Source organism: Megalobrama amblycephala, linkage group LG24 (assembly GCF_018812025.1).
Source record: "Megalobrama amblycephala isolate DHTTF-2021 linkage group LG24, ASM1881202v1, whole genome shotgun sequence".
NCBI lineage: Eukaryota > Metazoa > Chordata > Actinopteri > Cypriniformes > Xenocyprididae > Megalobrama > Megalobrama amblycephala.
In genome coordinates this window covers 35,030,623-35,048,123 of record NC_063067.1, presented here as the reverse complement: position 1 = coordinate 35,048,123, position 17,501 = coordinate 35,030,623, and the positions used below count along the sequence as shown (strand labels likewise).

Genomic DNA, 17,501 nt, shown 5'->3' with positions numbered 1-17,501 from the left:
TTTAATGGGGAGTGTTGCTCAACCCGTCTCTACAGAATCCCCCACAGACGCTCAAGAGTGTTAAGACTGAGTGCAATACATGTCCACACAAGGTTTGTCACCTTGGGAGAATGCATATCCTCATTGTCATGTTGAAAAAATGCCCAACAATGCAGGGAATGAGGAAAAGGTGACATTTCAAGTTTGTGTATTAAATTACACAGTTGTGTGTGAATTCATGACAGCATTGATAAAGCACAACTCCCTCACACCTTCAGCACTCACACATCCCTATATAAGAGCTTTACTGCCACTGAACTTTACTGTGGGAATCAGGCACTTCTCACTGTACTCCTCCTCTAGCAACACCATCACATTTTGGATGCTGTTAGATCCAAAATGATTGATTTGGTCTCATGAGAACAGAGTATTGATTCCCAGAATCTATATTTTGTAAATATGGGCTTTGGAAATGGCTAAATGACTTTATTGTGCTTTGGCTACAGTAGGTAGTTCCAGTGAGAACAACAACCATGCATGTCATTTCTGCAGACTGCATCTTACTCTGTGAGATAAACACTCACTCTTTTCAGAGCTTTTGCTGGCTCTGAGACACTCGCTTGGTATTTCTCCTGCTCTTTGTCTAGCAAAAAAAATCCCTCATCACTAAATGAAAGCTTAAAATGAAGGCCTGATTATTGTCACAAGTCCATTGTTATTGAATTCCTGTGTTACTTTTGCTATATTTTCACACTTAAAACAATGATTTGGTAATTCTCTTGTAGCACTGTCTCCTGACAGTCCTCTCTCAAGTGCTTCCATTGTTGTCAGCATTAAGCTTGAGAATGATTCAGTGGGTTATATAACACTTTTAATTGTCAAGAAATTACTTCTCTTTAAAGGTGCCCTAGAATTAAAAATTGAATTTATCTTGGCATAGTTCAATAACAAGAGTTCAGCACATGGAAATGACATACAGTGAGTCTCAAACTCCATTGTTTCCTCCTTCTTATGTAAATTAGATTTGTTTAAAAGACCTCAGAAGAACAGGCGAATCTCAACATAACACCGACTGTTGCGTAACAGTCGGGATCATTAATATGTACGCAACATGCTAACGTACTGTTAAATGTGGTTAAAGTTACCATCGTTTATTACTGTATTCACGGAGACAAGACTGTCGTTATTTTCATTTTTTAAACACTTGCAGTCTGTATAATTCATAAACACAACTTCATTCTTTATAAATCTCTCCAACAGTGTGTAATGTTAGCTTTAGCCACGGAGCACTATCAAACTCATTCAGAATCAAATGTAAACATCCAAATAAATACTATACTTATGCGATTAGACATGCTGCATGACGAACACTTTGTAAAGATCCATTTTGAGGGTTATATTAGCTGTGTGAACTTTGTTTATGCTTTATAGTCGAGTGCTCGGGGGGGCGGGGAGCGTGTGATTTAAAGGGGCCGCAGCCTGAATCGGTGCATAGTTAATGATGCCCCAAAATAGGCAGTTAAAAAAATGAATTTAAAAAAATCTATGGGGTATTTTGAGCTGAAACTTTTTGTGAAAAAACGTTCTACGGCACCTTGTTTTGGTTCAACATACTTACCTGTTGATCAAACATTGCCTTAAACTTACACCAGAACATTTTTATTTTGTTTTATTTAGTAACTTTTAGGAGGGTGTACTCATTTTTGCTACACAACATTTGAATAATTTTAACATGCTTCTTTGGTAATTGATTAAGCAGACTTGCTGGAACATTATATCTCTAAAGATAACATGTCTTCTAAGTCAGTGGTTCTCAAACCTGCCCTGGGGACCCCTCACCACTGCACATTTTGCATGTTTCCCTCATCTAACACACCTGATTCAACTCATCAACTAATTAGTAGAAACTGCAAGAGTTGAACTGGGTGTGTCTGATGAGGGAGACATACAATATGTGCAGCAGTAAGGGGTCCCCAGGACAGGTTTGAGAACCACTGTTCTAAGTAACTGAGTAATTGCTGACTTTCAGAAGTTTCAGAGGGGGTGTACTCATTTATGCTGTGTATTGTATTTACAAACAGATTGACCTGGTAGCTGCGTAGATCAAAACGTCTCTCGATGGAGGTGATGACAGTGTTGATGAAGCCGTTGATGATCATGCCCTGGAGGAAGGAGGCCACACAGAGGAAGAAGAGAAGCCAGCGTGGATTGTTGAAGGTCTGGATGCACCGTGGGGTCAGTGCACCCCATCCACACAGATTCTCAGACACCGTTGGGACAAACTTCACCCCAATGGGAGGCTCTTTGAGCTCAAGCCCCCGTTTGTCTGTATTGTGGAACACAGTGTGTGCATCTCCAGACGGGCTGCCAGGCCCAGACTCATGGGACTCCACAGGGCTGGGAGTGCCTGGACCGGGTCCCAGTGGACTGTCATGTAGGACCAGAAGCTCTTGCTTGGAGCTGAAGGACGTGTCATTGTTTAACAGGTGGGGCATGGCCCCAAAAAGGGGGTGCTGTGACAAACTTTGTGAAGAATAAGAAACCAAAACGTTTCCACAGGAAACACTGATTCTATGTGTAGTTTTGGGGAGTGATTCGATGGCAGTCTTTGGACAAGGACCCCTTTACAGAGTTTCTTAGAGTTTAAACTGAAGACATAAAGATCTTGGAAAGCTTAATTCTGCAAAAAAGAGGGAGAAAGAGACACTCAATAAGTTTGTTGCCAACTTCAGTAAATCCTCAGTATATCATCAACTTATTTAGCTCCAAAAGGAAATCAAAAGTCATAAAATCAATTTTTTTTTTCATTAAGAAGTCAACTGTGACGTCCAAACAAAACCCCAAAAACTGTAATGAGCTGGGATTAGTTCTGCATGCCATCCATTGTCCACTAAACACTCTTTTTAGAAAAACACCTCACATGCCAGACTCACACTGCACTCCTGTTTTGTGCCAGAGCCTTCCCGACTCCTTTTTAAGAGTGCAATGACTTACAGTAGCCCATGGGACTGTTGGGACATTGTGAATATTCCTTATTCAGACTTGAGTTGAGTAGACGGCTATGCAAACTAGAGAAGTAAAGTTTGCCAGGACAAACTTTCATGTTGGCTTGACAAAGACTTAGAAAGTTTAAAATATTTTTTAAAACTTTGATGGGTGTATAGATACATTAAGAAAAACAACAAGCTATTTAGACATGCATTGATAGGATGATTTAACATGTTGGTAGCATTGTTTTAAAATGCTGATAACATACTTTAGCATGTTTTGATATGTTACTAGTTAGCATGTTTTTGTTAGCATGTTTTAGACATGATTTAACATGTTGCTGCTACCATGTTTCTAGCATGGTTAGCATTTTGCTAGCATGTGTAAGACTGATGCTGGACTATCTGGACCAAGAGAGGGCTACTCTTTGAGAAAACAAAGGAAATTAACATTTGAACTCTCTCCTGCAAAATTAGCATCCCCATCCGAGACGCAATCACACCACGATCACACCTCAGCATTGCGTTAATCTACATTTCCTTTCCTTCATCCCCTCTTCCCCCACCTCTTCTCTCTATCATGCGGAAATGACATGAAATTCCCCCAAAATCTATATGGTTTAATGTGAACAATTATCATACAACACTATACATGTTTGGTATCATTTGAAATGTCTTAGTGCGACAGGTACAAAGGTCACTGAAGTAAAGCAGAAGGTAATAAAGGTTTTAAGAGTTTAGAGATAGAGTTTTGCTCTCTGTAATGGGCGTGTCCCCTTTCACAGAGTCTTTCATACAAATGGCTTTCTGTCCCCAAAAAGGTGTAAATTACTCAGTCTGGGATCCTAATTAATGCAAATTCCCATTGTGAACTCATGTTTCCATTTGAAAGAAGTCTTGGTTTGAGTATTTAAAGAGATGTTGCAGAAGGGTCAGGGGCGATTTTGTCCTTCAGACACTCAGCATTATGTATCTTTCTGGTGTCAGGTATTCATCTTTTACTGTATTTCTGAGCATTTGATGTTTTGTATCGATTATCTTTGAATTGATTATGTAATTGGCATGATACATTTACCTGACTAATAAATTGTTACATTTGATTTTATTCTGACTTACTCTGAAATTATAGATTACGATGTATCCATTGTTACCACAAATCAGGTTAGTAACAGACTAAAGTCCAGTTTTGAGTGGAGCATAGGGCACGCCAACTGTGATTTTAGAGCTCAGACTAACGCTTGGCATTAGTTCAAGTGTACTTAGACTGTAAAGGCTAAAAAGGGAATTTCCATTTAGGACAGCAAAATGTTGATCGACCAACCTAAATAGGGAGAGCCTTACCTCTGTTTAATGTAATGTTACTCTAGCTAAGTGTACATGGGAAACCATGGCATGACCAAACCAAAGCTACTATCAGAGGAGCAATATTGGTCAGCTTATCTGTAGTAGTGGTCGTGACCTCTGACTAGAGATAGTGTTACTTTAATTCAAGTGTACACAGATCGATGGGGACTCAACAAAATACTTTTAGATAGAGCAAGCATGGAAGTGGCCTTCTAAACAGTATAGTGAAGGAGTACAATAAGAGTAAAGAGTTAAATAGAATAATCAAACATCCAGATAAATTATCTTATAAATGGTCAATAATCAATTGGCATTCCAACCTAAATTCGAGGTCATAATAAAATGAGGTCAGATAAGAATTTTGCCACACTGAATAGACAGAACGTGTAAGAAACATTCCCCGCCCTATGGGAAACCGTCATTGGGCCAATTGGGCGGGCCTTACTCATGTTAATCAAGGCTGCCAACTCTCACGCATTCAGAGTGAAACTCGCGCATTTGACAGATACAGTACAACTAATGAAATATATCATGTCTTATGTAGTTGCTCAATCAGTGTTTCAACCACTCAGACGTCATTAAAACAGCTCGTAAACAATAGCTATGTCATAAAACATTACATTTACCTCAGGAAAGCCTTTCAGTGACCAGCATGTTTGTTAGTAGGGGTGGGAATCTTTTGGAATCTCACGTTTTAATTAAAATCAATTCTTGGGCTCACGATTCGATTTCAATTCAATGTATGCAAAAATTTGATTTTAGATTTGATTCTAAACTTGTTTTTAATTTATTGTACTTGAAGCCCCCTACTTATAAGAAAACCTGTTTATATTGCATTTTTTAAGTGTTGCGCTGGCTTGACTTGATTATCCACAACAATCAGGCTTGATGCAGATGAACAATTAAATAAAATTGAATAAACATTGGGAAGCAAACAGCAATACATACCAGCACAAAACGTTAACGCAAGACAAAAAACAGAAGATGACTGAGGGTTTAAATACACAGTGGCAATGAGGGACAGGTGAGACTCTAATCAATTAAACAGTGAATAACCAAAGAGCTCAGAACCCAAAAGGCGACACTTTGATACTTTTTGGGTAACAGCCACTAGATGGCGCTCCAGTAGTGCGGCCGCCATTATGGGGTGAAAATACTAACTGGACCATAGAATCCTTCACATCTTACGCACCCAAAATCTGTGAATTTCACTGCCAAATCAGAAGAGCAATAGAACAGTTTTTTTTTAAATTAAGTCTCCAGTAAATTGTATGATCCTGCAGTAAATGTTGTATTGTGTTATATATGTTTTATTTTACCAGTTGTGGAATCCAACCATTCAACCATCTGAGGTAACGTAGTTAGCCTACTTTATTGAGTATTTCCATTTCATGCAACTTTACACATTTATTAATAGTAAATTAATAATAAATGCATTTAAGATCATCATGTTTGCAGCGAACAATATATTTCAGACCTAGTGGAGTAATAATAATAATATCTAGGTCTGAATTTAAATATTGTTTAATATTTTAATGGATCACGCTACAAACATAATGATCTTATAATACATGATGCATTGCTGTGTCCATTATCGCATAATTCCCACTTTTGGACACTTTTCCTTTAACGGACATTAGACAACACTGCAAAATCAAGCTGTTATATTCATATATTTATTGTCCAACATTCCCAATTTTTCTGATGCATGTCCTTAATTTAATTTCATATGTTGGTATTAATTCAGTGTTTATAAGCCTTTTAAAGAATTTTAACCCAAAGTGAACTGGGTTTCTAGAGAGCAAAGGTTTTGTGAAAAAAGTGGAAGACTTAAACACAAAGTGTGTAAAATAAACTGTAAAAAGGATTTGATGATCACTGATGGTATTTTATTCTGTGTTGTCATCATTCAGGTTGGATTTCAGCTTTAATGTATGTTTTGTTTTAACAAAGCAGCTGGTATTGCCTGTTGCTGGGCGCCGGTGCTGCAATGGAACAATCTATTGAGTGTCGCTTCTTGTTAGTGTATATTCTTTGGAATAACTATGACAACCATGGAAACAGGAACTAAACAGGAAAAAAGAGAAACTAAATGGAACAGAAAGAACTTCAAACTAAGTGTCCTAAAATACATAGAACAAAAACCAGGGTTTCTACAGATTTCATCAAATCTAATTTAATGCTTTTTAATGCCTTTTTAATGCCAATTTTTAAATTTTTAAATTTTTTAATGCCATATATATATATATATATATATATATATATATATATATATATATATATATATATATATATATATGCCGCTAAATGTCGATAGATGACGACATACGGCAATTAGAATAATCATCATGTCACTGGTGTATTCGCATTCTGCCAAGTGTCAGCCCTTTACATTTGTTTGCTTTTCTGCTGCTACGCTTTTGCTCACATAATATATTTTAATACAGCCAAATTACCAATAAAATTGTTTCATCTATATATTTTTTTCTGCTTTAGTTGTCATTCATTATGAAATGGTGATTGAAACCCAGCCCATTAAGATTACATACAGGGCTCGACATTAAGCATTGTCATGTGGATGCATAAATCGGTCATTCACTTGTACGAGTAAAACAGCTGCTTGTCCGGAAATTTTATTTATTTATTTATTTATTTTTTGTGGTGGAAATGTAAATTTGTTCTGAAGCAATATCCTTTCAGAATATTGCAGCTTATGTAAATCTGCATATTTTTGATTGATTACAGCTGCATTAATGTTATGGGATTGTTTTAAATATTTTTTGAAAATACACATATGAAATGTTGGCGTACCAGTGGAACCTAGATCAGGTTAACAAGTCGCTATATTCGTCACAACGTGCTTTCTTAGAAAAAAGTCGCAAAAAGGGTCTGAAAAGGCACTAAGTTGGCAACACTGATGCAGCCTTCTGTCTACAGGTCCCAGCCCGCCGCTGTCCAAACCAGCGTTATACGGCAATTTTGCACTGGCAGGAGGCAATTACCAAACTGGTTCCGTGTGTGTATCACACCAATGTACGTATTATTTTTCTTCAAAACTATCTAAAAAATTTAATGCCTGTAGAAGTAAAATGTAATGCTTTTTAATGCCATTTAAGGGCTTAATTTTTGCAAAATCCATTTAATGACTTTTCATGCTTTTTAATGCCCCGCGGATACCCTGTTTTGCGTTTTTTTTTTGTGATATCTGGCAACCCTTCACCTTGAGCTTTAATGAACAGAGTAAAGAGTTTAGAAGAGAGTAGAAGGAAAGCAGCAGAATGCAAACAGAACAGCGGCTACTGTAAGGTCAGTTATACACACCTTTTAACCACATTAGGGTAACATGGGGCAAGATGACTCTCACAATTTAATTTTTTCTCCTGACCACAGATTACACAAAATCACATTTCAGCACTATTGATGAATGGCTGCACTATTTTTAATTGTCTTTCATCTGAATATTAACATTTGTGAGATTTAGTCAAAACAGTTTTATGGTTATTTGCTTTAATTTTGAGTCTCTGGAAAATAGTGATCTGTGCCAAAAGATACCCATACCAAATATTCAGATGATTGGGCATTTTCAGTTCATTCTTTAATGCAGCAGTTGCACATTCACAGAAAGGATTGTGGAATGGACACTAAGTGGTTCTACAAAATTCAAGAAATGCTCAGCTTTGTGCAAATGAAAGGTAAAAAATGCTTGCAAAATTCAGCATATTTCAATCTGAGAAGCATGCCACACTTTCCATACTTACAAAATCAAATTAAAGAATTAGGAGGGAAACATCTCATTATACAAACTCAACATCATTATCCATTTAATTTAAAAGAAACAACTTCAACATTTGTACGCCTGCTAAAAAGTGCAGGCACGCAAATGTAAGGTGTACTATTTTAGGCAGGTTTTAACTGCGTAAAACCATTAAGAGATTTTCAGGCTTCTTTGACTTTAACCCTAAATTCAATTTAAGTTGATAATCTCAGCCTGCTTCTTAAAAGACTTTCAATTCATGCTAACACACATTTCTATACAATTGTATATTATTTTACAATGTATTTAATTTGCACTTATTCCACACTAAGGTCAAATTTAGATCTAGACCTGCCTGTGTGTTGGTTTATAGTATATGTAGTAGGGGTGTAACAATATATCAGAATCTGTATTGTGACAATCTGCATTGTGTATAGTTCACCCAAAGTATATATATATATATATATATATTTTATTTTTTTTTAATTTTTATTTTTTTAAAATATCTAATCAGTGACAGAGTGCAAGCATATTCATCTAAAATAAATCTGTGTTTCAGCGTTAGAATCATGAATATTTTTATTCTGGTATCAACATTTTCCTGTGCATTGATAGCATTTTAATCGACAGTTAATTTTTTGTCATCCTTTTACCATATGTCTTGGAGTATCATAATAATATTGTATCGCGAGTTTAGTATCATTTTATTATGGAATCGTGACATGAGGGTATCGTTACACCCCAATACAAGACAAAATAGGCTAAAATACTACATATTACTGATGTAACGATACCCTCATGTCACGATTCGATACATATCACGATACTGAACTCATGATACAATATTATTGCGATACTCCAAGACATATGGTAAAAGGTTAACCAAAATATGTACTGTTGATTAAAACAGGGTGGAAATTAATAGGCTTGGACTTCATACAGGTAACCCAACGCACAGGACAATGGTGGCCTCAGAATAAAAATATTCATGAATCTGTAGCTGAAAATACAGAATTATTTTAGATGAATATGCTTTATATGCTTGCAAATAATGCAGGCCACTTTTTTACTGGTAACATAAGACATTTGGCATTTGCAGGACCCACAAATATTCACCCATTGCATTATTATACATATATTCAAAATTATATATAGTAGTTTAACGTAGTCTTGCCACTAAAACTTGATTTTTTTCTCACAGTAATTTTCACTTTGGGTGAACTATCCATGACACATATTGTTGCAATTTTGTATTGTGACATATTGTGACATGATACATTGTTACACTCCTACTATTGTACTATTATACAACAGATATAAAATGTCATACTGTAGTATATTAACATTTTTGCCTATAATGTCAACAACTCATTAACTAAAAAGTTCCTGTAAGAGAAAATGAACCTGGCTACTGTCAACTCAGATTCAGATTTTATTGTTTTGACACTGCAGGTTTGTGTTCAAGCACTGACATTGTAAAATGATTTACAACCATTACTTGCACAAAGATCATTCTAGTCTATAGAATTGCATCTGTGCTAAGAGAGAGAGAGAGAGAGAAATGCAAACTTGGTAAACACTTTTATCTAAAGTATGTTCCAGTGCAATAAAGTTGTACATTATATCAGTACATGCATTCCCTGAAAATAAAACTCATGACTTGAATGTTAGAAAACATGAGATTTGATCGCAAATGTATCACAGAACTGCATTATAATTGTCTCACTGAAAGAAGAAAAAAAAAAAAACATACCTCAGTTCCTCTGATCATGCTTCATTGGTCTTAAAGGGTCTAAGAGTTTGACTGTGCAAGAAAGAAGAAAAGAGAAGAGAACAAGGAGCATAAGAGACTAGGAGCAAGCAAGACAGTCCCAAATGGGGCGTTCCTCAAACCTCTCACTCTTTCACATCTATCACTGAAGCAGCACTGACACAGTCCTGTCCACCGTATCTACCTGACATGATGATCAGCACCTCAAGCATCACAGATGTCTCTTCTTAACTCATCACACTTCATTCACACCGCATGAATGTGTTTGTCCAGCATGGCATGGAAAAAGAAGAGGACCTGTAGGCTTGGTCAGATTTGTACTTGCTCTGCTAACACTATAACTTACCACAAATATAAAAAAAATAAATGAATTTACTGAAATGAAATTATACAACTGTAATGTAACTGCATGAATGTTAAGGATTCATACTCTTTAGGAAAGGATATGGTGCAAAACAGTAGAGCTTTGCACTAGAAACACCAAGATCAAGGGTTCATTTCCTAGGAAAAGAAAGAACTGATCATGTGTTTGAATGCAATGCAAGTCATAAAAGCAGTTGCCATATGTAAATGTAAACATTAGTGATTTGTCTTATGCTTCAGCTGATTGGCTAAAAAACAACCAGGATGTGGATCGTCCACGAGTCCTGTGCCAGCTGAGAATAGAAATGAATGGAAATGCTAAGAGGTATTACAGACTTCCTTGACACATTCAGGGTTTCCCAATAACACTCTCCGCATGCAGAGAGACAATACAATTATGGATACAATGAAATGAAATCAGTTTATTAACTGCACAAGCTCTTCATATAAATCATGCAGTGAAGCCAATCATCAAAATGGGGCAGATGGGTGGCTTCACAGTTTCTTGGGTAAGATTTCAGTTAGTTTAGAACAGTGTTTCCCAACCCTGTTCCTGGAGGCACACCAACAGTGCACATTTGGGATGTCTCCCTTATCTGGCCCATATATTTCTGGTCTTGGAGTCTCTACTAATGAGCTGATGAGTTGAATCAGGTGTGTTTGATTAGGAAGAGTTGGAAAATGTGTAGTGTTGGTGTGCCTCCAGTGCCTAGAGGGTTGAGAAACACTGGTTTAGAAATCTTAAAGATTAAAAAAAACAGGAGAATGACCAAACAACATAAGCAAAATGAGAATGACCATGTCATTGCAATCCGTGGCTTTCATTTCTGACTCATTTGCATGCATCTCTGAATAATGAACACATGGTTGAAAAGTTGTGGTGTGGCTATAGCATTAGCTGAGGCTGTGTGAGCTAGTCATTTCTCAGTTCTGTCTTCAAAAGAGCTCTGTGGTTCATGCTTTGTTACAATGAGATTAATAAAAAAGCCTAATTATTTGTTATTGTGTTCTATGAACTCTTTCATTTCTAATTTTATACGTGTGATCAAACGGAGGGAAGGATAACATCAGTGAAAGCTTCGAGTCTCGGGGTGGGAACATGTGTTTGTTGTGGAGTGCAGGTTCCTTCCCTTTTCTTTGAACCATGCTGGATGGTCATACGGTGAGATATAAATTTCAGAGAAAAAAAACAAGGAAACAAAGACCACGAGAGCACCACTTTCACTAAGGATTTCTGGGAAGGAAGCAGTAAAGCATTCACACAAACATCTATTTTTAAAAGTTGTGTAATGGGTGATTCATTTGATAGGTTAGGGTTAGGTTTAGTTTCATTGTGTTTTGGTTCTGTTTGTCCTGTTCTCGCTTGCCTGTGTTCCTCGATGGTTGTTAAATTAGTACTACACCTGTTATGTTTTCCCTTGATTGCTCCATTGTATATTCAATATAAGCCTTTAGTTCGTTCAGTACTTGGTCAGTATTAGAAGGGATAGACAGGCAGGGAATGGTGAAGAGGTGGCTATATTTATTAAAGAATTAAATTACATATAGGATTATAGAATTGAGTGATGAATATTCTAATATACAGGTGCTGGTCATATAATTAGAATATCATCAAAAAGTTTATGTATTTCACTAATTCCATTCAAAAAGTGAAACTTGTATATTATATTCATTCATTACACACAGACTGATATATTTCAAATGTTTATTTCCAACAGGACTTGGCACCTGCACACAGTTTAAGGACCATGGTATCCCTGTTCTTGATTGGCCAGCAAACTCGCCTGACCTTAACGCTATAGAAAATCTATGGGGTATTGTGAAGAGGAAGATGCGATACGCCAGACCCAACAATGCAGAAGAGCTGAAGGCCACTATCAGAGCAACCTGGGCTCTCATAACACCTGAGCAGTGCCACAGACTGATGGACTCCATGCCACGCCGCATTGCTGCAGTAATTCAGGCAAAAGGAGCCCCAACTAAGCATTGAGTGCTGTACATGCTCATACTTTTCATGTTCATACTTTTCAGTTGGCCAAGATTTCTAAAAATCCTTTCTTTGTATTGGTCTTAAGTAATATTCTAATTTTCTGAGATACTGAATTTGGGATTTTCCTTAGTTGTCAGTTATAATCATCAAAATTAAAAGAAATAAACATTTGAAATATATATCAGTCTGTGTGTAATGAATGAATATAATATACAAGTTTCACTTTTTGAATGGAACTAGTGAAATAAATCAACTTTTTGATGATATTCTAATTATATGACCAGCAGCAGCAATAAAACAATATATTTTTAAGAGAACAGAGTGTTAAGGTAATTAAAATCCTTGCAATAGGTTAAGTATTAAAGTGGGAATAAAATAATGGGAATAGGTCATCAAAAAGTGATATGGTGTGGGGATTTTATAATACTATAGTAGTTTAATAAAGTACAAATACATTATACATTGTAGTGAAGCGGTAATACTGATCATAATGGTAAGGAAAGCCCGGAACACACCAAGCTGACGCTGACGAACTAGTGTTGACGAAAGCAGACTGCGGGGTTGGCCGATGTCGGCAGCGTCTGGGTCCAAAGTTGTCCCGACACACCAAACCGACACTCGACACTCAGCGGCCAAGTAGCACGTCCATTCTGCGCCTGCGTAAGATGAAATGCCTTTCCGTACCAGCAGGTGGCAGTAGCTGAACAGCCAATCAGGAGTGCGTTTCCCTAACAATGATGTAACTCGATGCTGAACTACAATAGTACAATCCATCGTTGAACAAATCAACTAGCTAGTCACGACTGTTTCCCAAAACTGTATGGTCCCACTTTATATTAAGTGGCCTTAACTACTATGTACTTACACCAAAAAATAAGTACAATGTACTTATTGTGTTCATATTGAATTGCATAACACTTGTGCTGCTATTGAGGAGGATACGGGTAAGGTTAGGGAAAGCTTTGGTGGTATGGGTAGGTTTAAGGGTAGGGGTAAGGGTTAAGGGATGGGTCAACAGTGTAATTATGAATGTAATTACAGAAATTAATTACAGATGTAATTACGTGCAGGTGTTTTTAAAATATAAGTACAATGTAAAAACATGTATGTACACAATAAGTGCATTGTATCAAATGATTAATTAAAATGTAAGTACATAGTAGTTAAGGCCACTTAATATAAAGTGGGTCCAACTGTATTGTCGCAAACCGTTCGTTGGTGAATGACGTCACGCAGGTGGTGGAGTTATAACTTCTTTAAATAAATCTGTTTGAGATCGAATTAATGATAGAATTTCTGCTATAAATTACAGACATGGGATTAGAGGACTAATTCTCATTTTCCTCAGTTATTTTGCTTTATTTCCAGATTAAATGAAATGCTTGTTCTGACGTACTAGAGCACGTACGCACATGCACACTCTTCAAAAACAGTGCTTTAGCTCTCTTGACAAACTAAAATATATAAATGACATTTGTATATATTCAAAATAAAAGATATACATTGTACTTAATGTCAGCTTGCTTATTTTGCTCAAGATAACGATTTATTAAGTCCACATATCATAAAACAGGAAACTATGCTTCTAACTACAGCTCGAGAGCTGTCGCTCCAACCACACAAACCTGTGATGCAGAGTTTGCGAATGTTCGTTTGAACGATGGTTTCGGGAAACACCAAATCGTTGAACTATGTTAGTAACGACGGAACTTGCGATGTTAGTTGCCTAACGATGCTTTTGGGAAACGCACCCCTGAATGATCAGATGGCCTGACTGACCGACAGGTCTGACACCAATTCAACATGTAGAATTGGCTGGAAAAAGCCGACGAGGACTAACTTCAGCTGACGGTGTGGAACACACTGAGAAAACTTAGTCAGCCAACGAACAAAAACTGCCCAATGGTCGACCATCGGCTTGGTGTGTTCTGGGCTTAATAGAGAAATGCTGGATTTGAAGGGTCTGGTATGTATGAATGATGGTAGAGCTACTGGAATAGATGTTGTCCGGGGTAGTTGTTCTTCTATAGATTTCACACTGGTGTCAGAATGTCTAGCAGGGATATGTATATGGGATGTTTGAGAGGACTCTACAATAGGAAGAGATTTGTTGTAAAATAGGCATGGATGTTAGTGAAATCATAGAGGATATGTAGATGGAAATTTAAACTGGCAAATTGGGAGGCATTTAAATATATGAGAAGGGTAATTTGAGCTGCTAAAAAGAACTACTGGAGAAGTTACTGTGATTCTATAGGGGAGATGTCACACCACATGGACTCTGTTTGTGTTTGCGCCGTTTCCCTTAGTCGAGTTTGTTGTCATAGTTACTGATTTGATTTGTCATCACTGTCAGCTGTGTATCACTAATCACCTCATTTGTCTGTGTGTTTAAGTTCCTGTGTTTTCAGTTCACATTTGTCTGGTCTTGTTTGTGAATGGTTGTGTTGTGCTTGCTCTTCTATGTTTGGATTTGCCTTGTGGATACTATTAAATACCATGTGAAACTTTCATCTCTGTGTTTATATCCAACAAACCGAAGACTGGACCAAAAAGTGACAATGTGTTTTTGTTTTGTATCAGTGTTTTTTGTAGTTCTTTTTTCCCTGACACCATGGACTCTCCTTCCTTCTTGTTAATCTGCCTTGAGCAGGGAAATCGCTTCCTCGAGGCACATGTGATAGAATTCCTTGACCTAGCAGATCAGTCGAATTTCCCAAACAACTGCCTTTGTACATTCTTCTTCGTAGTGGGTGCTGGCATCATGTGGATCATCTTTCATAGTCGGATTTGACAATGACACCAGCCCCACTCCTAATCCAGTGCCCAGCCAGGAACCTCCAGACGGCAAGGAATTGTTGCACAAGCCCACAGCAGACAGAGTCTAGACTAGGTGGGCTAGCCGACTGCATCATCTGTCACCGAGGGAGTTTGTGATGAGTGCAAGGGTGTAGAATGGAGGCCTGCCCACACTCCCACCACTGAGAGTGAGCTTCTGGCCTGTACCATAAACTGTTATTTGGAGGGGAAGAACCACTACCCCCTTTAATTCCACCCTATCCTGTCCCATTTTTTTCACTCACTGGTCCCACCCAGCCTCCATCTCCCACCTCCTGTCTAGACTTTTGACCAGAATTTTTTGTTTTTTTGCCAGACCATGTGTTCCTCAGTCCCTTCTCCAGCTCCCAGTCACTCCTGCTACCCAGCCCTTGCCATCTCCGATCAGTCCCTCATCAGCCTCTCAGTGGCACGGCTACACCTGGGGCCCACTGTCAGCCAGCTCCTGTGGGCTCCGCCTCTGGCCTCAGATCCCATCACGCTACCTCGGCCCATTGGCCTGACTCCTCCACCTGCACTCCTTCCTCCCTCGAATCCAACATCAACCATCGAGCCTTCAACTCCACTGGACTCCCCCGGACCATCGGCTCTGCCTGGCTCAGACATCGGCATCACGTTGTCACGGACTTGCAGGCCATTCGCTGCTCTCCAGCGCTCCACCCAGACATGTTCACAAGTCCCTGCAGTCCAAGTCAAGTCTCAAGTCCTTGCGGTTCAAGATCAAGTCTCAAGTCTTTGAGGTCCAAGCAAAGTCCCCACTTCCATTGGCTCCATTACATATGCTCATCAGGCCATTCCTGCTCAAGGCTCCTCCCTGGATCTCACCACCTTCGGCATCGCCCTGGACACTTCCGCCTCCTCCCAGTCAGCCTTCCACTTCCGAAATCTCCTCCTGTATCTTCTGCCAGTTTCGACAACTCTTCACCACTCCTTCGCCATATCCTCATCCTCCTTGCCTTCTCTCTTTGGCACGAGGACACACCATCTGAGAGGGGTCACAGTCAGGATGTATCTGACTGTGAAGCGTACTTGGAGCTTGGACAACATTGTTGTGTATTCTTCTACATGGGAGGAGCACATGGATTCATAAAGGGCAGTATTCGCTCGCTTGGCTAGAGGATTGCTGATCATGAATCTGGCGAAATATGAATTCATTAAAGCCACAATCACTTATCTTGGAAAGAAAGTAGGTCATGGGCAAGTGAAACCAGTGAATGCAAATATTGTTGCTATAATAGTTTCCACGACCCTCTAATTGTCGATAGCTATGCCGTTTACTGGAAATGATGGGTTATTATCTGGGATTCTATCATAATTTTGCAACATTAGTCGCACCACTGACAGATCTCCTAAAACTGTCCCAAAAGTTTGTCTTGAAACCAAAATGCCAACATGCTTTTAGAGGAGCTGAAGACCTCTTGTGTAAAGCCCCAATTTGTGTAAAAGCCCTTGAAGTGGGGACTTTGAAGGGAGCAGGGCACTTGCATGCCATTATGTAGCCGTTTGGAATGCACTTGGCGAAGGGAACAATGAAAGACAATGTAATTTCTTCATAATCTTCCCCTGGGATGTTCCCATGACAATGCAGCATGGTGTCCATCAGCTGTTCTTACGACAGAAATTGTATTATTGCTTTAACATAACTGTTGCAAATAAATATACATTTTATATATAAGTGTTATATATATATATCTCTGTTTTCAACTTTAAAACTTGCCGTCTCATCTTTGGACAATGCATTACTTAACACATTTCTTACCTATGAAATTTATTTAAACACAACATGACAAAAGTGTGAAATGTATCACGAAAAGGAAAAAAATCTTAAATTACTTTGTTTGTAGGTTAACTCGAACTCTCCCGCCATCTAGCTTTAAAAAATTGATCACGAGTATTTGCTGGGTCACATGACCATAAATGCTCAAATTTCTTCCTCAAAGTGACCATTGCAGGTACCCTTCAATAACGGCCTTGTGGAAGGGCCCTTCATGAAGGGATTCAGTTGTTCACTTTCGTTTGGAACACCCCTACAAATGGTGTCCCCTTCTTGAAGTGCCCTTCAAGGGCGCAAAAGTGTCATTTGGTATTTGCCCAGTGTTCCTGCGGAGCGTTTTTAAAAGCCATCTGGACGTTCGCTCCTCGAGTTCTCGTCTCCCAGCTCAAATGATCAGTTGTTTTTGTGTTGCCAATCATTACCTGTGTGTAAACCTTAACTATTTTGATTTATGTTGACTATAAGACTGCTACCCTTCTTGTAGTGGGATGCCTGTTTATTTTCCCCCCTTTTTCTCCTGTTTTGTGGTAAGCTAGGGAGGTAAGGTTATGTTGAATATTTCTGGTTGTGTTTCTTTTCAAGGTTAGAGGTTGAATTAGTTGGCTGGCTTCATTTGTTTATTGTTTTGGCTTTTTCCCTCCCGAAGCTTTTTGTTGGTCTCCTAATTAAGTCATGACAAGGAAGAAAACCTCAGGACACAA

The 17,501-nt window shown here is 38.3% G+C and overlaps 1 protein-coding gene across 4 annotated transcripts in view; it reads right to left on the bottom strand.

Moving 5' to 3' along the window:
* Window positions 1–17,501, bottom strand: part of slco4a1 (solute carrier organic anion transporter family, member 4A1) — a 49,712-nt gene that overhangs the window by 14,166 nt on the left and 18,045 nt on the right. For 2 of the 4 annotated variants that reach the window (XM_048177819.1, XM_048177818.1), the window contains exons 2-3: window positions 9,818–9,868; window positions 2,067–2,659 (exon numbers count right to left, since the gene is read on the bottom strand). In XM_048177819.1, coding sequence (XP_048033776.1) covers window positions 2,067–2,474 — 408 coding nt within the window. In that variant the 5' untranslated portion in view covers window positions 2,475–2,659; window positions 9,818–9,868. Of the gene's footprint in view, window positions 1–2,066; window positions 2,660–9,817; window positions 9,869–10,019; window positions 10,323–17,501 lie in introns of those variants that run through there. The other 2 variants (XM_048177820.1, XM_048177821.1) reach the window with 2 other exon arrangements.